This window comes from Haliotis rubra, unplaced genomic scaffold, assembly GCF_003918875.1.
Source record: "Haliotis rubra isolate DU_JTF1 unplaced genomic scaffold, ASM391887v1 Scf203, whole genome shotgun sequence".
NCBI lineage: Eukaryota > Metazoa > Mollusca > Gastropoda > Lepetellida > Haliotidae > Haliotis > Haliotis rubra.
In genome coordinates, this window is record NW_025766037.1 from 1410880 (window position 1) to 1435834 (window position 24955).

At 40.4% G+C, this 24955-nt stretch overlaps 1 protein-coding gene across 1 annotated transcript; it reads left to right on the plus strand.

The window, feature by feature from the left end:
* Nucleotides 1–20762, plus strand: LOC124275858 (putative ankyrin repeat protein RF_0381). Its single transcript, XM_046711540.1, has 4 exons — nucleotides 1–385; nucleotides 15177–15260; nucleotides 16465–17025; nucleotides 20512–20762. The coding sequence occupies exons 1-4, from the start codon at nucleotides 1–3 to the stop codon at nucleotides 20760–20762; spliced, it is 1281 nt and encodes a 426-aa protein (XP_046567496.1).
* The last annotated feature ends 4193 nt before the right edge of the window (nucleotides 20763–24955 follow it).

Sequence of the window (24955 nt, forward strand, 5' to 3'; positions counted from 1 at the left end):
ATGGCGGCGAGGTGGAGACATAGAGACGTTGTTGAGTTCCTTGTGAACGAAGGTGCAGATTTGTCACTTGTGGACCAATTCCATAACAACGTCCTCCACGGCGCCTGTATCGGAGGAGATGTGCAGATTGTGAACTATCTTCTCTCACGGGACGTGTTGGACATCAACAGTAAGGGACATAACGGAAAAACGTCATTGATGTTGGCCGCAATCCATAAGCATAGTGGAGTGGTGGACTTGCTTCTTTTGGAAGGAGCTGACATGTCACCAGTGGACAATTCCGGTAACAACGTCCTCCACTGCGCCTGTCTTGGAGGAAATGTGATGGTTGTGCAGCATCTTTTGTCACGTCGTCGAGCAGACATTTATGCCAGGAATAAAGGCGGTAAGACAGCAGCAGACCTAGCCAGAGACAAAGGTTTTGGTAGAATAAATGATCTTCTTCCTTCATTTGGCGTTTACAAGTAAAAAGGGACACTGTAGGAAAAAAGTGTGTGATGTTGAGAGTTAAGCAGAACACATAGCATAGTCTTAATGTAGTGGGGTAGCCTAGTGGTTAAAGCTGTTGCTTGTCACACCGAAGGCCCGGGTTCGATTCCCAACATGGGTGCAATGTGTGAAGCCCATTTCTGGTGTCCCCCGCTGTGATGTTGCTGAAATATTGCTAAAAGCGGCGTAAAACTAAACTCACTCACTCACTAATTTAGAGTGCACATTGGAAAGAAGTCTTGAATGACTCAAGATATATTTTCATTTAATACATTATAATTTGTTTTATGTTTGTGGTCTGTAAATAATCGAGTCTGGACCAGACCAGTAATTGAGATCATGAGCATTGATCTACGCAATAACATGATACCAATTCCTGAACTAGTTACATAATAACTGACCAACTTGTTCCAAATTTCCTTTGTCAAAAGACGAAAGAACTGAATTTTAGAATTGATCTTCAGCAAACCGTGCTGATCCTGGCATAAATGGCGGTTATCATTGAATGAATATATGCCAGTGTGTGAATCTGATTTTGACAGTCGCCCGACCCCTCAGTCATTGCCCAAGAGGCCATGTACACTTCAGGATAGTGTCTGGACGTCACTTTTGAAGAAAATGATGTAGACCAAATCTTGACTCGACCACTTTGGTTGAACCATTTCTTTAAATAATCCTATAATATAAAAAAAACTGCTTTAGTCGCGGTATACATAGTATAAAAGATATATGTGATGAAAATGGCTTTCTAAATATACAGGGAACTTTCTTAGACTACCAACTCTTGTTTAACAATATTCGAAATAACTGGAGATATCAGATCAGAAACAGAACACGTACATTCGATCAATCACATCTTAATAATATATACAAATATATTATCTGTGATGCTAAAGGTTCAAGGAAATTCTATGATGAACTAATTAAAAATGATACTACACCAAAGTCCTTAGAATATGGGAACACTGTCTTTCTGCATGAGATTCACTGGGTAGAGATGTATTTAGCTATTATAGGAAATGTACAAATGATGATACATGTACATTTTGTAAAACTGCCTCAGAAGATATATCACATGGTTTTTTTTAATGTCAACTTGTTCAGAACCTTTGGCTTAAAGTTAAAGAATTCCTGAATGATAACCTCCAAACCAATCTGACACTATCTAAATTCATTATAATGTTTGGACTGTCATCAAACAACCAAGTAGTAAATCACATTTTTACTACTTGCCAAAAGATTAATCTATACTTCAAGTCTTAAACAGCCAGATATATTCTTCGCAGGATTTCTCATGTTGCTCAAGGACATCCTCCTCGATAATCTCCATGGTATACGTTCCGATAAATCTCCACTATACTCTGGATGCATCTACGGCTCGAGCCGATAATTTTATTACGTCCCTTTGCTGGCTCCGCATTCTCACAGTAGCCAATCAGATAAGCCGCCATTACAACCGAGCTTGCCAGTATCAACAAAGATAGCGATCGCAGCCGCGAAAGTTTGTTCGCAGTGCGACTCAGATTTTGGGGGAAAACATACAGACAAATTGACAGGTCTGAAATCTTACAAAAATATATGCAAGAACTTCTTCTACCTCTTTCAGAGTACCTCTGCAACAATATATTATTGTGTTGCCAAGTTTAATCGGTTAGATAATTTAGAAAGCGAAAGTGAGTTGTGATTGGTACGCTCAACGTCCCAGCGTAGACACCTGATTGGATAAAAAGCCAACCAATGCAGGTAATAAAATCATCGGCTCGACCCGTAGATGCATCCAGGGTATAGTGGAGATTTATCGGAAGGTATACCCTGGAGATTATCGAGGATGTAAGGACATATGCTATATCGAAAGGTTTATTGCAATGAAAAATAATAAATTTAGTTGTTTTACTAGGAAACGGCATCCCTTAGATACCGTACCCTGACATTTTAATTTAGCACACATACAACTTGACTTAATCAAACTATTCTCCTATTTTATCAATAAAATTATCTACATATGTGCACCCTCATATGTGTATACAATTTTGTACTAATTTGATGATGTAACTGCCAACACATGTCACCCTTTTGTCTGTACATGCAACTTAAAATGGAATAAAAAATAAATTATAAAAATGTCTGCACGTCGTCCCTGAGTCACGGAAGTTGAATAACTGTCACAGGTTTACATGATCTCAACGCTTGGAACTGTTGGAGGGAAATGGACAAGAAGGTGGTTACGCCAATCCCGTTGCGTTTATTCATGTATCCCCATCATGTAGATTTGTCAATTCATTGATTGTCCCATTGGACCATTTTTACCTTTGGGGATGTGTTGGATTTACAGTTACAGAAATAATACAGAATTGGAAGAAATCCGAAGGGATTCCATAAAGGAATTGTGAAGCTCTGATTGCAGGTTTGTCTGTGTGTTTAGCGTCTCACTCAACAATATTGCAGCTGTATGAGGCTGGTCTTTTAATGTTAGGGTCTGGACCAGATTGTCCAGAGTGCGGCGTTAAACCGTTTAACATGACACCCAGCAACGATGGTGATCAGAAAGATGCGATTCAGAGATTGCTTGGAGTGAGTGAGTGAGTTTAGTTTTCCGCCCCACTCAGCAATATTCCAGCTATATGGCGGCGGTCTGTAAATAATCGAGTCTGGACCAGACAATCCAGTGATCAACAGCATGAGCATCGACCTGCGCAATTGGGAACCGATGACATGTGTCAACCAAGCCAGCGAGCCTGACCACCCGATCCCGTTAGTCACCTCTTACGATAAGCATGGGTTACTGAAGGTTCATTCTAACCCGCAACCTTCACGGGTCCTTTACGTATTGAAGTGTAATGCTATGAGATGGCATCGGAACTCATGGAGGAACATTACTTTTCATTCGTAATTGCAATTTGAATGGCGCATACTATCAAGACCACATTGCCGGCGCAGTTGATCCAATCCTACATTTGGAACATGGCCCAGGATGCTATCAATCATCTTGTGTCTTCCTTCAGCTGCCTCCATTGGTTTTATTTAAAGGTCACATGCAACGTAAAACACAACTTTGCAGATTCTGATACCTTTCGGTATGGACTTACCGAAACAAATCATCAAAAATGCAAATTCAACTTATAAAGTTGAAAAATAATGCGATGAAAAAACCCGCGCGAAATCGTAGTTCAAACGATTCACTAACTTTCCCCCAGCGCGTGGGGAAATTCAAGTGGTTTCAACAGCTGGGCTGCGCTCATAGCACATGCGCGGAGCTGAGAAGCGGGTTGTCCGGTGAATATTCGTTGAAGGCTTTGGTGTGAGCTATTTTTCTAATGTTTTGTTGATATTTCACAGGCGCGAGCTTTTTATATGTTATGACAGTAGATTACCGATTTAACTGTTTATATAATTTCATTTGTCTATTTCACCACACGTTCTTCTTACCGAGTCACTTTCTCAGTTCGATACTTAAAAGCAATGTCATTATTTAGCGTTGACAGAATTTCTAACTGTGATATAGATATGTCGTTGTCACAGACAAAACTCAATGTCTTGTTTTATTGGCACATATGTGTCTGCCTGCCTGTCTGCTAATGACAAAATTCAATACACAATTTCAATCACTGACCACATGCAATTTGAAATTAACACCTATCAGGCTATACACCATAAACAAAATGCATTGATTTATGGCCCGAGTTCGGTCTCTGTCACATTATGTAATTACACAGCCAGGCAGGTGTGATAATTGTACACATGACATGTTATGATGTCTGTTGATTGCAAAATGTTATACACAAAAAATGAGCATGTATTTACAAAACCCAACGTCTCTATATACACACACAATGAGCCGTGAGGGCATCTGCAAATGAACCAGTCGTTACACTTGAGTGCACACCCACCCTCTCTGACTGGGTTCGGTACCCCGGCTGCTTCGTTTCTTAGGAAGTAAAGCCGAGTACAAAATATTGCACTTTTGATTTGCGATTGTATGCTTATAATTGTGTTTTTATGTTTTTTCATAACCAGCAATGTATATTATATGTCATGAATAAGTGATAATTGTGTTTTAATTATGTTTGATTTTTTGGTTGCATGTGACCTTTAATATCTAGTTTCAAATAATGTTTTATTAAGTTTTTCAGTTAACATTTTCAACATGTAATCTAGTACTGGATATCGATTTCATTACTATCTAATAACACAGGTATATTATTAAGAAAACAATCACAAAAACCATGACAATATTAATTATACATGGCGGTATTTTCATAATCTTTAATGCTATTTTCTTATTTCACATGCTCAGGTTTTCGTGAGTGAGTGAGTTTAGCTTTACGCCGCACTCGGCAATATTCCAGCTATATGGTGGCGGTCTGTAAATAATGGAAATAAAACGAACCCCTGGGCTACCCCTGCGCCCCATTGGACGAAGGAACGTCTTGATACTGGCATAATCATGTCCACTTTCTGTAGTACCAAGGTTCAGTGATGTACTTACATGCTCAATGCTTCCATCAGTTGATGCTGAAGATAGATATATCACTTTCAGAAACAACGAAACCGTTTCCTGTCTCGTCGAGAAACTTTCTGAGTGAGTGAGTGAGTTGGTTTTTTTGACGCTGCACTCAGCAATATTCCAGCTATATGGCGGGGGTCTGTAAATAATCGAGTCTGCACCAGACAATCCAGTGATCAACAGCATGAGCATCGATCTGCACAACTGGGATACAATGACATGTGTCAACCCAGCCAGCGAGCCTGACCACCCAATCCCGTTAGTCGCCTCTTACGACAAGCATGGGTTACTGAAGTTCAATTCTAACCCGGACCTTCACGGGTGGTTTTCGTGAGAGGTAAGGGGGAGAGTTGTGCAAAACTCTTAGAGGATGCAGTGGTTAGGGAGACAGTTGCATGGTAGGCGCGATGGTAGGGGATAATTGTGCAGCCATTTTAAAGGATAAACTGCAGAGGTTAGTGAGATAATTGTTCGAGTATCTTAAAGGTAATACGGTGCATTTATTTCTTGACGTTTTTCTTAAAAATATTTTTAACAAATGTTTATAACAAAGTAAGTCCGTATATGTGCAAGTCGCTGAGCAAAGAGTATCTTGTTTATAGCCCCACTTGTCAAGCGCGGCAACGGTCATTTAGCAAACGCATTCATGCCAACCTAAAACTAAGTCGGTGACATGTGTTTGCACCAGTCGTTCGTCTCTCGTACATCCTTGGTTAAGAGCAAATAATATTCCATTACCAGAGACACATGTTTTACCATCGACCAAGTCGTAATTGACAATCAACTTTTGTTGAACAATTGAGAGATTACCATATTTAACCCCCTCTCTCCTGTGATAAATGCCATGCCAAATATTTCTTACTAGATGGCGCCTGTTTGACCGTGGCTACGCCACGATGAAAATCAACTCTTGTTAGGTGAGACCCAGATTGTCTTCTTATCACCCATTTCGTGTAGTAAAGGTTGTCAGCATAGGGCAGATAATGCATCTGGAAACTGTTAATGTTGAATGAGCAAAGCTTTGAGGTATACAATCATTGCCTTTTCCATCTCAGATACACTTGCTTGAAAAATCCGTGGGAACTCACAGCTCTCTTCTCTCTCATTTCAAGGTAAGAAACATTATTATCTTATTGAGAGAGTTGCTTCTGAAACATTGGAACGATATTCAAGAACTTTCTGAATTATCTACCATTGTAAATGCTAGTTGTAAATGACCGATTATCTCTTAGGCACTGTCCAGTGATGTTTCATGCATATTCCTTTACTCAAGATTATGTCTTTACGTACAAAGGGATATTTCTTTTCTATGCCCTTTTCTCAGATCTAACGTGGTAACTTGCAATGTAAGTAGGGTTGGAAGCATGGGTCATGGTGGGCGAGCTGGCTAAGGCGCTAGGCTAGTAATCCAGCGAGCTTGAGGTGTCTGGATCGAGCCCACCTGTGACCGGATGTAAAAACCTTGGAGTCAACTTGTGTGCAGACTGTTGTCACAAACCCTAGTGTACAGTACACAACCCTGTGCAATTAAAAGAACCCACGAATCCGTTGTTAAATGACCAGATGGTGACCACATGAATACATGCAAACACCCAGTTGCAGGTACAGCAACGTGCAGTAAACTTGGATAAAGTACTGCAAATATGCATCCCAGCCCACCCCTCGTAAGGGTGAGAAAGCCGCAATTTCTCTTTGTGCCTAGCGGCCGCAAGAGTTAAAATTGACATCCAATGATCGAGGGGAAAAAAATACCAGCGCTTTGAGCATGTACTAATTGCCAGGATATGTGCGCTATATAAATAATCTATAATAAATGAGCGAACACCCTGATGTCATGAGTGATTTTTCGTGATCCATTCATGTGTTATTTTTCCCTTTACACCAAAGGATGGTCGAAACAGGCTATTTTGCTCTGGCGGTCTATATCTAACAGATAAGGCTGAAATATTGCCAATGTGACTTTTAATTTCAACTCACTCACTCTACATCTAACTCTGACGTGGCAAGCAGGTGAGGCCAAATGAACAATGATGTTATATTACTACAGAGTCGAATAATGAAGGAACAATTATTTAACCAACACACACAAACATATCCTAGATTGTAGTTGTCATCCTCAAGTTTTCAAAAATTGCCTCCATGCATCTGCGTAAACTATACCGTTAAATTGTATTTGAAAACTTGAGGCAGCAATATCTGATTAGACTTTGGCTTCATATGTTTCATAAATGATGCTTTCATTCTTTTGTGAATACTCTGATCACTGAGCAGTAGTCGAGATATAACCAATGATTTGTGTGTGGGTGTACACTACAACGTTCACACGACTAGTGTAATCTATAATCTTCAAGAACAGACTAGAATAATTCTACACAGAATGAGTATTCAGCTGAAGAGGTTATTTAAACAATATTATAGGGCAACTACATGCTTCTACCACATAGCACTGACTGACTGAGTGAATTTGGTTTTACGCCGCTTTTGCAATATTCCAGCAACATCACGGCGGGGGACACAAGAAATAGGCTTCACACATTGTACCCATGTGGGGATTCGAACCTGGGTCTTCGGCGTGACGAGCCAATGCTTTAACCATTAGGCTACCCCACCGCCCCCTATCACATAGCAACATGACCAGCGGTTTTCGTTTCAGTTTGAAAATTTAACAGATACAGACACATAGATTTCAGGACCACATTCAAATAGTTAACAAAAACTCACTGTTCATTTAGTGGCTTTGTAAAACATCTGTCAGATTAGAATAGTTTATCATTTTCATTTAAACACACGTCTCCCCATTGACGTCATCAGTCGGGGGATGCAGGAATCCTATTCCATAAGTCCAAGAGAGTCTGTTCAAGTTCCTGTTGGTTTGGTGGAGGTGGTACACGCTGTCTCAGCTGACGATCAAGATGATCCCAGAGAAGTTCAATGGAGTTCATGTCTGGAGAACGCGATGGCCAGGGTAACTGAAGTTAACTTTGTGCGGGTATTCTCGAACAATTCTGACGGCATGAGGCCTTGCGTTGGCATGCTCCTCTTGGCAGTTGTCGAATCAAGGGCACCACAAAAGGTCTCAACGCTTCATCCCTGTATTGCTGGGCATTCAGATTTCCTCAAATGACAACCAGTCTTCTTGTGCTCTGGCCACAAATATCGCCCCATACCATGATGCCTCCTTCGTTTGGTGCAAGTCGGTCTCCTCTTCGTCGGAAATCTCGCATCGTTTCTGAACAGACTGAATCGACTTTCATCTGTAAAGAGCACTCTCTCCCAGCCACATCGCTGCCCATTGCAGTCTGCGTTGACGGTCTAGGCGGGTCAAGGTCATTCCAAGGAAGGGGCGGTAGGCTCGTATACCAGCCATATCAAGTCGTCCAAGGACTGTTCGTCTGGTGATGGCGTGTTCTAATGCTGTCGCTGCTGTCACGAATCTGTTCTAGAGGTGGATCTGACGAATGCAGCCGTCTCCAGACGGTGTCGTGACTCTTGGTCTTGCTGATCGTGGCTGGTCTTGGGTCTGGACTGTTTTCTGGTAGTGGTTTATCACTTTGCTGGTTGTGGCCTGGTTGCAGTTGAAGGTTCTTATCAGCTGACGTTGTGAACCCCAATAGTGGTGGTGTGGGGTCCTGTGCATAGAGCTCAGGTCACGAATCAGTTGAAGTTAAGCAACGTCGAGCTCGGATAGTCCTTGGATGTGTGACCGTGTTTGACAGCTCGAGTCCTGAGAGTTTCTAGGACTTCTGTCCTGCCCAACAACGAAGCACATGTGATACATATGGTCTCACTTTAGGCAAGTGAGTTTGTTCAAAATTGCCTCTGTTCCACCCAGCAGCAAATGGGTACCCGGTTGGATAAAGTCATGTGACTATAACCTTCTAGCGCCTAACAGGCAGCTTGGGTTATCCGGGGTAATGATAATCAGATTCTGATTACAGCGTCCAGTGAGCAACAAGTCAGATGGATACTAGGCGCTATATGAATGAATTATTATTGTTATTAATAATGGCCATACCGATCGCCCTGTCTCGTTGAAACTTGCGTAAGTCTTGGCATATTGGTATTGGGTTCTTTAAGGTCACTGCACGCTTGTTTCATCCAACATCGGTATTTATACCACAATCATGCACGTGCTTTTGGACCAATGTGCCATAATTACGCTTTTCACGATTTTGAATATTGCACAATTCGTACGACGTTTTCAGAAAGTTTGGGTTCAAACCTGTATCAGCGTGCCTGTTCTTTATACAATTACTTTAAAAGTGATAACTTTCTTTTTTTTAATACCTGGAAGTTAATATCGAATATTGTGATGAAATCTGATGACAAGAAGAAACGTGTCCTAACTTTATATAAACTCCAAACTATATATATAACTTTATATATCTCCAAACGTCAACATCCATTACATGGAGAAACAAATGTGTTGCTCACATCACTGCAGCTATACATTGCAGTCTTCTATCCATCTTCAAGATATAGTTTAGTCACGGTGGGATAACAACGGCTTATTAAAAAATCAAAGATCGGTTTGTAACTTTATACTAATCATTGGGTCGAATTATGAACTGCATTTTCAAGAACTGAATTGCTAAAGTTTAATGAAATATCTTTTGCGGAAATGCCATGAGAGGCAAAAGATTAGTTATCTACACATCGCCTGTATGCTTTTGCGAGTGTTCATTAAACGGCTAAAGATCATACCTAATTCGTCTTTTATTGCTGTGGAATAGCTGATTCCCAGGTGATTATAAATGCATATGTTTTCTGCAGTTGTGATAAGCTAATGTATGAATGTACTTGTAGAGTGCATGTGGAATGTGTTTTTGTGTAATTATACTTCTTTACTGCAGATGTCATATGAGGTACGCGATGATTCCTAAATTTTACTCAGAAATCAACTAAATCTGATTCAAAAGAATTAAAATGTGACATCTGAGATGACAACACCACTTCAGTTAAAAATAATCGAACAAGTTAACAAAACTCCAATGGATGAAAAAAGAGACAGCAGCGTTGAGACATACGTTGGTGAATTTATGATGGTTCAGAATTTCGTTACTCTCGCTTAAATGGCACTTCGTATGCCTCCATCATATTGTCAAGGTAGTACAGCCCTGTGACACGGCCATGAATAACATGACAAGGAGTTCTGCCACCCTACAGAATTACGTAGCATCCCCCAAATATGGGGGAACATGAGGTTAGAAACGGATTGGTGATTGGGGGATTGGGGATTCGAATCTCGAATCTGATTTTTTTTTTCACTTTCGGGATTCGAATCCCAAAACTGAATATTTTTTCACATTTGGGATTCGAATGCCGAATATGAAAAAAAAAATCAGATTCGGGATTCATATCCCGAAACCCGAAAACTCAAATTTGAGGTTCAAATATCGGAAACTGTGGTTTGGTTGTTTATGTTTTTAAGTTACCCAGGGACACAACGAGCACCTGGTACATTAGAAGGGGGATGAAATAATGAATATTGACATTGTTCGTCTTTGCTCGATCTTGATCGAAGGTTCACGCCTGCAAGCAGAGAAGAGCTTCAGGACCGTTGCCTGTCTGCACGGCAACGTCGAGGATTGATAGGTTTGACGGATGAAGGTGCGAAGAGTATAATTACAAGGACGCTAAAGTTCCGAATTCCAGATGTGTTGAAGAAATGCATAATAAGAGTTCAAATACCAAATACCGAATGCCCAATGCAGAGTGTCGAATGTGCAAAAGAAAAACCCGTAAAAAAAAAGATTTGGGATTCGAATCCCGAATATGAGAAAAAAATACAGATACAGGATTCAGATCCCGAATGTGAAAAAATATTCAGATTTGGTATTCGAATCCCAAACGTGAAAAAATCAGATTCGGGATTCGAATCCCGAATATGAGAAAAAAATACAGATACAGGATTCAGATCCCGAATGTGAAAAAAATATTCAGATTTGCGATTCGAATCCCGAATGTGAAAATAAAATCAGATTCGGGATTCGAATCCCCAATCCCGAATCCGTTTCTAACTTCATGTTGCTAATAATCGTTTAGTCAAACGTTAATGGCATGAAAACGTTCATCCTGTCTACATCACACTCTGTCCAAATAAAGTCCACATCAAACCTTGACTCATCCAAAAACTTATTGTTTTTCCAACGACGGCTGGCCCAGCGCTGGCACTCTTGACACCAATTTGTTTGTCTCTACCATTCCAAAAGTAAATCGTTCTTTTGAGCTTGAGCCAAGTCTTTGCTGTTCAATGGCTTTCATTACACAATGTTTGGGACCAAGATTTAAGCATGCCTATATGATGTTTAGTCGTTGGATCTAGGGCTTCCACTCGAGTACTCGAGTACTCGAGGACGAGTCGGGTTTAGCTGGACTCGAGTCAATTTTCAAGGACTCGAGGACTCGAAAAGGGGAGATAACTCGAATTATTGACGTTGACGGACTGTCTGCCATGTGCTAAGCATGAACGGCCGTTAACGTCTAATATTAAGAAAAAGATATACTAGTAACTTTATTATCCCGGAGGAAATTCTCATACATCCAAACTGTCTCAAAATGAATATATACACAGTTCACAAAAATATGCACAATAATTACATGCTCAAAACGAATGCTATTTACAAATAAAACTGACATGATATAATTCAATTAACCACATAGGTAAAGAGGTTGAATAATTGTAGTTCTAATCACATGATGATGATTCAAAATATTTGTAGCATTCACGAATACTTGATGGTATGAAAGACTGTCGAGCTCTGTTTTGAGGGAAGGTAATCGACAGCAGCGTCCAGAAGGAAGTAGTTCAAAATGGTGAGATCAAATATCTCAACTATCAAATCTAATTTTAGCTGCCTTTTTGACTATACTCGAAATACACTCCAGAAAACTTGCAAGCAGTATTAACAATTTTGAAAAGTCTGTTTTTGTTGCGATGAGACAGATCCCCATACCAACATAGAAAATTGTAGGTCAACACACTTTGAATAAAGGTTTGATAAAAAACTGTCATTACGGTTTTGTCAATGCCTTGATGATAATAATGTTCAGAATCAGAAATTAGGCCAGTAACAGTGGCGTCATCTGCAAATTTCACAGTAAACAAGTCATATATTGACAAGTAACAGTCATGATGATTGGTATACAAAACGAAGCGTACGAACGAAGGAACACAGCCATGTGGATCTCCAGCAGAGGTTGAGAGAAAAGAAGATTGATAGCCATTGACACTGACATACTGAGTTCTATGTACCCTGAATTCTTTTACCCATCTGATAATGTTTTCATTAACACCTAGATTAAATAGTTTACTCCTCACACGGTGTGGCTGTATGGTATTAGTTGTTACAAGTCTGCAGATGAGAGTAAATATTATACATCGATTGAGATTTCACTTCTGAAAATGATTAGGTAACTATCTTGACGATTGAACGTTTGCTTGAAAGGTATGAATTTCGAGTACTCGGGTCCGAGTCGAGTCTCACCCCTCGAGTACTCGAGTCCAAAAAAATGGACTCGTTGAAGCCCTAGTTGGATCTCGTGGTTTCACCTTTCCATACTGTACTGTCTAGCATATGCCTTTGCGTGTTGATAGTTTACTGTGTACAGATATTAACAGTACTTTTAGGGGGATATTTCAGTGGATGGTTTTCTTTTCTCCGCCAGGTACGCTATCATTTTAAGAGACACAATGGCAATGAAACTATGGATGCTTATATGCGTGATTTCAATGACTAACGGATCATCTGAAAACATCACCAACTCCAAGAGGCTATTTGGATCCAAGATGTGCGCATTCCTTTGTAGACGTACCACAGGGTGCTCGCAGTTCCTGTTTTCTGATTCAACCTGTGTTTTCAATACCACTGAGTATTCAACGGAAGGCGGTGTCATGTGTACTTCAAACAGTGTCCTGACACAGGTAACTGGCATTAGGGAGAAACCATTCCATTTTCAGGGAGATAGGTCGAAGATGTTTCTTGATGGGTTATATATTCAGCGCCTGTAATACTGATTTCACAGATGTATTTTCACATATCTCTTGCATAGTAAAAAACGAAATAATTATTGCTGTCACGTATGCGATCTCACACCATCACACAAACAGAGAGAGAGAGAGAGAGAGAAAAGAAAGAGAGAGAGAGAGAGTGAGAGAGACAGACAGAAAGACACACACACACACACACACACACATAATCAATCAATCATCATTATTATGATCGTCATCGACAAGTCATATGGAAAGCACTGTGGCTCTTTGTGTACAAAACATGCTTCTCTGTTTCAGGAAATCACAAACATGTATGAGGACGGAAGCCAGTGCTGTCCGAAGTGTTATAAAATCATCCTTATTGGGAGACCAAGTCCCCAGTGCGTCGCTTGTGAGTAGTGCAACCAAACAACCTCATGTGAGCTATTTACTCTGCCAACACTACACGTTAGGACAGAACAGGAGGTTCTAAAACATCACTGCAAGGATTACAGTCGTGTCTTGCAGGCATATTGCTTGGTGTGGCACACCACAACACTTACATTCCCAGACATTTTAGGACAGAACAGGTGGTTCTGAAGCATCACTGTAAGGATTACAGTCGTGTCTTGCAGGCATATTGCTGGGTGTGGCAGACTACAACACTTACATTCCCAGACATGTTAGGACAGAACAGATGGTTCTGAAGCATCACTGTAAGGATTACAGCCTTGTCTTGCAGGCATATTGCTGGGTGTGGCAGATCACAACACTTACATTCCCAGACATGTTAGGACAGAACAGGAGGTTCTGAAGCATCACTGTAAGGATTACAGTCGTGTCTTTCAGGCATATTGCTGGGTGTGGCACACTACAACACTTACATTCCCAGACATGTTAGGACAGAACAGGAGGTTCTGAAGCATCACTGTAAGGATTACAGCCTTGTCTTGCAGGCATATTGCTGGGTGTGGCAGACCACAACACTACATTCCCAGACATGTTAGGACAGAGCAGAAGGTTCTGAAGCATCACTGTAAGGATTACAGTCTTGTCTTGCAGGCATATTGCTGGATGTGGCAGACCACAACACTTACATTCCCAGACATGTTAGGACAGAACAGGAGGTTCTGAAGCATCACTGAAGGGTTTACAGCCGTGTCTTGCATGCATATTGCTGGGTGTGGCAGACCACAACACTTACATTCCCAGACATGTTAGGACAGAGCAGAAGGTTCTGAAGCATCACTGTAAGGATTACAGCCGTGTCTTTCAGGCATATTGCTGGGTGTGGCACACCACAACACTTACATTCCCAGACATGTTAGGACAGAACAGGAGGTTCTGAAGCATCACTGCAAGGATTACAGCCGTGTCTTTCAGGCATATTGCTGGGTGTGGCACTCCACAGCACATACATTCCCAGACATGTTAGGACAGAACAGGAGGTTCTGAAGCATCACTGCAAGGTTTACAGCCGTGTCTTGCAGGCAAATTGCTGGGTGTGGCAGACCACAACACCTACATTTGTTATGACATCTGTGTGCGTGGTGGTCCCGATGACCTTTTTACATAAACACCTGATGTCATCAAAGAGTTTCAGTAAGTGATTATGATTTTACGCCGTTTTAACAATATTCCAGCAATATCACGCCGGGGGACACCAGAAATGGGCTTCACACATTGTACCCTTGTTGGGAATTGAACCTGAGTCTTCAGCGTGACGAGCGGACGCTTTAACCACTAGACTACCCCACCGTCCCTATTTTCAGTGAACCGCTCGTATAACTGTCACGCACTGTTGCATTTGGTCTATATTAATCTTTTTCAATGACAAATCAAGGTACAAATTGACGTGGCGTTGGCGTTATATTTTGTACCTTTTTTATTTCTTATTTGTTGTTTAACATGACACTCAGTAATTTTCCAGCTGTATGACATTGATTTATGCATTTGGTAATTTGGTACCAGACGATGGAGTCAGACTATCATTAATAAGTTTAGTTACCTGCTGATCATTGCATCTTGGGATAAGACCAATATATGTGTTTGAATATAAAAAATATGTTATGCAATTCGTTCAAAGGCCATGGAATCATTACAATTTAAGACCAATCATGAAATGTTCACTGCCACTGTAATTTTACTTAGTGTTTCAAATTGAGACAAAAATTGTTTCGGTGTTTCTGAAAGTGACATATCTGTCCCCAGCATCAACTGACGGAACCACTGAGCATAGACGGGCATCACTGAACCTTGAAACTACGGAAAGTGGACACGATCAAGAAGGAATACGTGAGTACACAAGAATTAGAAATTTGAACTTACATGATTCATGCCAGTACCAAGACTTTCATCCGTCCATTACGACGATGAGGTGTTCAAAAGCATTACCACAGTAGGAATAATTAATCACGTGTTCCCTTTATTTTCATAACCATATTCAAACTACTAAAATATTGTTTCCTTTTTCTTTTCAATCAGAGTTTCTTTCATTGATTTTACAACGGCAGTATTTCAGCAAGATCGTGACTAAATCAAGTTATAGATTTATAGTAATTAAAAGCAAACCTTTTAGAAACCTGTCAACGAAGGACAGCATAACAACTACACTATCACAGGTACAAACCTAAAACCAGTAATTAAATCTAAACATTTTAACTATAGATTTAACTATAGACAATAAAATATAAAAACAGGCTATAGATTGCCAACAACTGACCATGGGTCACCACACTAGGGTCCATGGGTACTAATGGTAAATTTGCTTCCTGCATGGCACCTTGCTGGATTTACACCATCCCTTCAGATGTTAGCAATTTTGGACAATCTGGTCATAAATTAAGATATATATATATATATATATACTGGGGCTATAATAGTAGTATGTCTAAATTTACTTTAATTGTTTTGGGACTTACGTATCCTCTCAGGAGGACAATAATTCTAAAGTACTTTAACCCCCTTCGAGGATACAACCACTAACAATATCAGTTGTTATTCTAAACTACCAACCAAAAAACATTTATCTATTTACACAAGTTTAATCCAAATTTATCTACCAACCCCATTTCTTTAACATACTAAAACAATGATTAACTGAAAAGGTCCTTAACTGTTTTGACATTGAAATATTTATCCTTTGTGATGGAAAAATCAATGCAGTCAACCAGGGCATGCTTGACCATGATTCTTTCATCACAAGAGATACAAGACGGAGGATCCTCACTTTTTAACAGGTATTCATGAGTATAACTTGCATGGCCAATGCGACATCGTCGCATAATGACCTCTTCAAATATGGACTGACAACCCAAGTATCTGTAACCGTTCATAAAATAGATAAAAGCCAGATACCTCATCGTGGTTTTCCTCCTACCTCAAGTTAACACGCTCTGATATCACTGAAACCATGTTCATAGATGTGTTAGGCCCAACTCAATCTATTTTTCTCGTAATGTTTCCATCTTTTATTGATCAGCGACTCTTGTCCCTTTAGGTCAACCTAATCCAGCAGTGCAAGCCAACTTGTCATATGCATGCAGAGCGGGAGACCTAACCAAGGTTAAACGCATTTTGTCGGAGGGTAAAGTATACATTAACTTTTTCCACTCCTGGCAAATGCCAGCTGTGATGATAGCGGCGAGGTCGGAACACAAGGAAGTTGTTGAGTTTCTTGTGAATGAAGGAGCAGATTTGTCACTTGTGGACCAGTTCGGTGACAACATCCTCCATCAGGCCTGTATGGGAGGAGATGTAAAGACTGTGAAGTATCTCCTCTCACAGAGCGTGGTGGACATCAACAGTAAGGGGCAGCACAACAGAACACCATTGATGTTTGCGATATTGCAAAGGTGCCATGAAGTGATGGAGTTACTTGTAGAGGAAGGAGCTGATATGTCACTAGTGGATGATGTCGGTAACAACGTACTCCACTGCGCCTGTATTGGAGACAATTTGGTGGCTGTGAGATTTCTTCTGGCACGTGGTCTAGCAGACATTCATGCCAGGAACCAACTGGCTCAGACAGCCACCGACCTAGCTAAAGACAAAGGTTTTGGTAGAATAAGTAATCTTCTTGCTTCATACATGTAAAAAGGGACACAATATAAGAAAGTGTGTGTTGCTGGGAGTTAAGAACAACTCATGGAATAGTCCTAATGTAATGCTTACATTTTAAACCATTTTTGAATGAACCGAGTTATTTTGTTATTTAATGCATAATTTTCTTGTGTTTGTATCACACGTGGTATTGTACGAAATGGAGACGTGATCACGTGACCTTGAGGTTTGAAAGAAGCCACGCTCACGGCTGTGTTTGAAAAAAGGACAATTGTAAGTGAAGATATGAAGTCGATACACTTGTTTCCGAATATCATTATGATAGTCTGATGCACAATGGGTATAACAACTGAAGCATGGAGGGCTCAAATTGGCACATTTTTCTCAACGAGTAAAAAATGTCGTCGTGTGATGTTCCCGGTATGACGCTCCCAGCCAGCGTTGTTTTGGAAGCAGACTCTGTTAATTTGTGGCGACATTGAATCTAACCCGCCGCCACTCAGCTAGGATATTGCTGAGTTCGGCGTAAAACTAAACTCACTCACTCACTTACAGAAACTCTGTTTCTAAATGCAGCCTGTCCTTTGCAAAATATATACTGAGGCTATGAATGGTACGTGTGTGAACCAACACGAGTGTCAACAGCTGGCCGATATTCAAGTGGTTTGCCTGTGTGTATACGAATGGATCAGGCACATCATTTCATTGGGGTGCATTCTGAGTGGATACATGCTATTTTCTATACGTTGTATAAAACGAAGTGACAACATTTTCACTGGTTTCATATATGTCCACCAGGAAGATACACTGAATAGGAGTTGGCAAAATGTAGTGGAATCGGAACTCTAGAAGGTCGTCTTTTACATATAACAACTTTCAATAAGACAAAACAGATTCTTCAGTAAGACAAGGCAGTCTAGTGACAGTGGTAGCAATGGTTATGACCGAGAACTCATCGAATTGTGTAAACAATTAAATATCCATCTTGTAAATGGTCGAACTGTAAGTGACGCAGTAGGCAACTTTACATATGTGTCACGTCAAGGAAACAGGTGTGGTGGATTATTTCATTGCTTCCACGGATATATTTGATCTTGCCATGAACTCGACAGTTGTTTCTAGAAGTGAATCGGACCATATGCCGACCGTCTGTTCCTATAGAGAAATCCTGCCCGATATACCACAGTGTATTAATCCGGACGCTTCTGAACAGAAACGTTGGTGTCTGATCGCCAAAACGCACTTTACTTCGCGGAAGAATCGTAAGATAAACACAATCGAATGAGTTTGCGCGGTGTTCCCATACATTATTGGCGGTGGGGTAGCCTAGTGGTTAAAGCGCTCGCTCGTCACGCCGAAGACCCGGGTTCGATTCCCCACATGGGTACAATGTGTGAAGCCCATTTCTGGTGTCCCCCGCCGTGATATTGCTGGAATATTGCTAAAGAGCGGCGTAAAACTTAACTCACTCACTCACTCACTCACTTTAGAGCATTGTTTGAAGTGTGATTTACCAAGCTCAACGTCTGAAAAACTATCTTTCCAAACTTGGCACGCAAGTATTAATAGTTCAAAGTTTTTAAGATATTATAGTAATTTATATTCTCTTTTAGAGCCTGAAATGTAATTCTCCATTTGAATGGCATATCTTGAATCAGAGCATATTGTAAATTTAGAATTTCTTTACACAACCTTAAAGTTAACAATTATTGTAAATCTAAAGATAACGATTTGAGTAATTCATTTTGTAAATTATGCAATATCGGGACACTAGATGTTTTGTTTGTGAGAAATATTCAGCTATTCGTAAAAATATATTCAATCTCATCTAAATATGCATAGTATTCTAAGCACAAAAAATGTGAAAATTATTATACATGTAGCCATATCTTTTAAGAAATGTATCTAATTTACTCTTAACGTGACTGTCACGTGATGCTCAAATGTATTTACTTAACTTTATTGTACTCTAGACCATGAGTCCCTTATACTGAATAAATTCTGTTCTGTTCTGTTCTGAAATAAAGAGAACACTGCTTTATGTTTATGTGGGGGCAGTGGGGTCGCCTAGTGGTTAAAGCGTCCGCTCGTAACGCTGAAAGACCAGGTTCGATTCCCGACATGGGCACAATGTGTGAAGCACATGCCACACTGTGACATTGCTTCGTGTTGCATAACAAACTCGTTCACTTGCTCATTATGCTGATATAGATTGTTTTTTATTCCAGTTATATGACTGTGTCTTACATAGTCAAGTCTGAACCAGACAGTACAGTGATTAACGCGATAGGCATTGATCTACGCAATTATATGATAGTAATTCCTGAACTAGTTACCCATAATTAACCTACATGTTCCAAATTCCATTTGTCAAAAGACGAAAGAACCATGGAAGATCCGGGGTAGAACTGATCCTGCTTGTTCAAAGAGGTACCTAACGGGATCGGGTGTTTGTTTATGCATGCCATCGCAGCCTATTTGCGTAGATCGATGCTCATGATATCAATCCTTGTCTTGACCTGACTTGTGAATTTTCAGACCGCAGTCATATATATACACATGGAACTTAATTACGCACCCCCTAACTTACGTCAAAAAACATCCCAATATGCAGTTGAAGCACACTACCCACGGTTGCCTCATAAAGCACTATAAACTCAATGTGGCTAACTATATAAAACGCCAAAACTTTTTAATGATTTTACCAGTAACTGGAGACTACTAGAAGAAGACTGCCAGAAGCAAGAAGATGGCAAATTATTGGAATGCACGACACCGGGATGACATGCAGGGCTATTGGGCGACAGTGTGACATTCACCACACCATTAGTCGACTTGTTCAAAAACACCGTCAAACCAAAATGATCAAGGACTGACCAAGGCCAGGTCAACCCCGAAAGAAGTTGAGGATCGGGATTTAGCAAGCCTTGTGAGACGTCAGCCTTTCACTACAGGTGGCGTCCTGAAGCACCTATGGCTCCCCAACAGACGTCTGTTCAATAGGACTGTATGAAACAGCATAAAAGCACATGGGATGAGGGCAAGAAGGGTGATCAAGCGTAAAGCCTTGACCAATCTTCACAAGCGATCTCATTTTGTGTGATGTTTACCCCGGAATTTGATGTCATGCAGGAAGGTGCATTGGTCGGATGAGAGTCACTTTTTATTGCACGTCACAGACGGGCGCCAGCGAGTATGGAGGACCAGGAACAGTGCCAATGAGCCGAAGAACATCAGAGCATCAGTTCCTTACGGTGGCGGATGTGTCATGGTCTGGGGTTGTCTCTCCCATGATTGTAAACTGGACTTAAGAATTGGTAACTGTTCGTGGAAATCTCAATGGCGACCACGACATCCGGAACATGATGGATCCTGTTTTTGTGCCACAAGATAACCACCCATTAGCCACTCGCCCTGTATTTATGGATGACAACGCCCGACCACACCGTTCCCGACTTGTGACAGTTTTTCTCTAACAACGCAGTAACCAAACCTCCATGGCCTGCTATGTGCCCGGATCTGAACCCATTGGAGCCTGCCTGGGGCATTCTTAGAAGCCGAGTGCAAGCACTGGATCCGCCTGTACAAGATCTGACATGTTTGGAAGCAGCTTTGCGCCGGGAGAGGCAGCAGCTGCCTCTGGAGCCAATCCGGAGACTCACGACAAGCATGAGGAGGAGGGTCAAAGTAGTCATCCGTGCACAAGGTGGATATGCACGCACACTTTTCATGTGATTTGTTGTCTGAAGAAGACAGAGAACCTTTTATACTGAGAGACACTCACCTCTCCCATCTTGGAACTCTGCAGCCCCATAGTTGTACAGGGATACATTTTGTTGACAAAACATCGTTGACGTTTCCATGACATTTTGTAAACTGAAATATTGCAAATTTTCATGATTTTATTGTTTTTGTTTAATCCAAAATGTCAACTTTCAGGAAACAATAGCGTTTAAGCTTTCCAGTATACATACGAATGGTAATGGTTGCTCAGTTTCATGGCAATATGAACAAATCGGGATGTTCTTAATTAAGTTCCATGTGTATATATGGAAAAGTACCGAGTGCAGCGTTTAAAGAACAAACCAGCAAACAAACAAAAGCAGAAAAAACGATAAACAGCAACGAAACAGTTAATAGTTTTTTGTCCCCTGAAGAGCAGTTGTCTCTGTGATAGCCATAACCAAGCTTTTCCCATCTGGGTAACCGTTTGCCCATGGGAAACTGAATTGATCTTTACCATACAAGAACTCTCTTATGTCATGTTCAAATGATGTGAGTGGTGACGAGGGAATCGTGTGACTTTTTTTCTCTGTGTGGGACGAATCAGTGCATCCCATTGTATATATTTATGTATCCCTACCGTGTCGTTTTGTGTAATTGATTGATTCTACTGTAACCTTGTGGACCATTTTTATCTTTGGGGATTTCTTCGATGGGCAGTTACAGAAATAAGACTTCCAGAAATGGAAGAAATCTGTTGGGATTCTATGAAGGAATTGGGAACATGTGTTTGCAGGTTTGTCTGTGTGTTTAAAGCTGCACTCAACAATATTGCAGCTCTATGACGGCGGTCTGTAAATACTGGAGTCTGAACCATTCTACGTTGTGATTTAATGAATGGAACTGGGACATGTTGTTTAACAAAGCTGCATGTATATAGTTAAAATATATTAATGTACTGATATAGTTAAAAAAGTCAAATATAGCGAATTTTCTACCTCTGATTTTCATACCTGAACTGACCCGTGAAGATCCGGGTCGGGTGGTCAGATTTGCTGACTTGGTTGACACAGTGATCGATGAGCATGATGTTGATTGTCTGGTCCAGACAGACCACCGTAATGTTGCACAGTGTTAAACAGCCACAGACAAAAGATGCCGAAACTAATGATTAGATCTAGAGGCACGACTTGTTCACAAGGTTCTTGCTAAATGTTGTTTGGTGAGTGAGTGAGTGAGTGAATTTAGTTTTACGCCGCACTCAGCAATATTCCAGCTATGTGGCGGTGCTCTGTAAATAATCGAGTCTGGGCAGACAATCCAGTGATCAACAGCATGAGCATCGATCTACGCAATTGGGAACCGATGACATCTGTCAACCAAGTCTGACCACCTGACCCCGTTAGTCGCCTCTTACGACAAGCATGGGTTGTTCAAGATCACTCCTAACCCGGATCTTCACGGGCTTTTTAGGTGATTCCTCAGCGAAGCAGACAAACAGAATTCAGTTCTATATTTGCCCTTTTCAGCAAAAGTGATGTCAGAGGCAATTCCCTGTTCACGTTTACCAACCCTCCAGATGCTACTTCTTGATTTGAAGTTGAAACAAAATGTCAACCAAGAAAGCTGCACGCAAAACGATGCCAGAGTGAAGCCAACAATAAAATAATGTTATCTACAGTTTTGTTATAATAATATCTGTTTCGCACAAATCAGTAGAAATTACTGTAAACTAACTGAATGGAAGAAAAAAATGAATAAATTTGGCAATTAATACAATGGCAGTATATAATACATCAGTGGTAATGCCAAAGTGGGATAACAATATTCACCTGAAAGTATATAATACAGCAGTGGTAATGCCAATGTGGGATAACAATATTCACCTGACAGCATATAATACAGCAGTGGTGTTGCCAATGTGGGATAACAATATTCACCTGACAGTATAGAATACATCAGTGGTAATGCCAATGTGGGATATTCACCTGCCAGTATATAATACAGCAGTGGTAATGCCAATGTGGGATAACTATATTCACCTGACAGTATATAATACAGCAGTGGTAATGCCAATGTGGGATAACAATATTTACCTGACAGTATATAATACAGCAGTGGTAATGCCAGTAATGGGATAACAATATTCACCTGACGGTATATAATGCAGCAGTGGTAATGCCAATGGGATAACAAATATTCACCTGACAGTATATAATTCACAGCAGTGGTAATGCCAATGTGGGATAACAATATTCACCTGACAGTATATAATACAGCAGTGGTAATGCCAGTAATGTGACGGATACAGCAATATGTGGGATAATAACAATACCTTGACAGTATATAATACAGCAGTGGTAATGCCAATGTGGGATAACAATATTCACCTGACGGTATATAATACAAAGTGGTAATGCCAATGTGGGATAACAATATTACCTGACGGTATATAATGCACAGCAGTGGTAATGTACAATGTGGGATAACAATATTTACCTGACAGTATATAATACAGCAGTGGTAATACCAATGTGGGATAACAATATTCACCCTGACAGTATATAATACAGCAGTGGTAATGCCAATGTGTGGGATAACAATATTCACCTGACAGTATATAATACAGCAGTGGTAATGCCAATGTGGGATAACAATATTCACCTGACGGTATATAATGCAGCAGTGGTAATGCCAATGTGGGATAACAATATTCACCTGACAGTATATAATACAGCAGTGGTAATGCCAATGTGGGATAACAATATTCACCTGACGGTATATATTACAGCAGTGGTAATGCCAGTAATGGGATAACAATATTTACCTGACGGTATATAATACAGCAGTAGTGGTAATACCAATGTGGGATAACAATATTCACCTGATGGTATATAATGCAGCAGTGGTAATGCCAATGTGGGATAACAATATTCACCTGACAGTATATAATGCAGCAGTGGGTAATGCCAGTAATGGGATAACAATATTCACCTGACAGTATATAATACAGCAGTGGTAATGCCAGTAATGGGATAACAATATTCACCTGACAGTATATAATACAGCGAGGAAATTGGTAATGCCGGTGTGTGGGATAATAATATTTACCTGACAGTATATAATGCAGCAGTGGTATTATATACCAGTGTGTGGGATAACAATAATCACCCTGACGATTATATAATACAGCAGTGGTAATGCCAGTAATGGGATAACAATATTTACCTGACGAGTATATAATACAGCAGTGGTAATGCCAATGTGGGATAACAATATTCTGCCTGGCGGTATATAATACAGCAGTGGTAATACCAATGTGGGATAACAATAATCACACCTGACGGTATATAATACAGCAGTGGAAATACCAATGTGGGATAATAATATTCACCTGACAGAGTATATAATACAGCAGTGAAGTAATGCCAATGTGGGATAACAATATTCACCTGACAGTATATATAATGCAGCAGTGGTAATGGCAATGCCAATGTGGGACCAGCAATATTCACCTGACAGTATATAAATACGGCAATTGGTAATGCCAATGTGGGATAACAATATTCACCTGACGGTATATAATACAGCAGTGGTAATGCCAGTATTGGGACTAACAATATTCACCCTGACGGTATATAATACAGCAGTGAAGGTAATGCCAGTGTGGGATAACAATATTTGACCCTGACAGTATATAATACGAAGGTGGTATTACCAGTGTTGGGATAACAATATTCACCTGACGGTATATAATACAGCAGTGGTAATGCCAGTGTGGGATAACAATATTCACCACAGCAGTATATAATACAGCGGTAGTGGTAACACCAATCTGGGACCAACAATATTCACCCTGACATTATATAATGCAGCAGTGGTAATGCCAATGTGGGATAACAATATTCACTGACAGTATATAATACGGCGGTAAAAGTATGCCAATGTGGGATAACAATATTCACCTGACAATTACATATAATGCAGCAGTGGTAATGCCAATGTGGCATAACAATCTTCACCTGACAGTATATAATACAGCGGTGGTAGTACCAATGTGGGATAACAATATTCACCTGACAGTATATAATACAGCCATTAGTGGCTATGATATTAGGGACCTTAATATTCACCTGACGGTATATATTTTAGCGGTGGTAATGCCAATGTGGGATAACTTAATGTACTGGCATTTATATAATGCA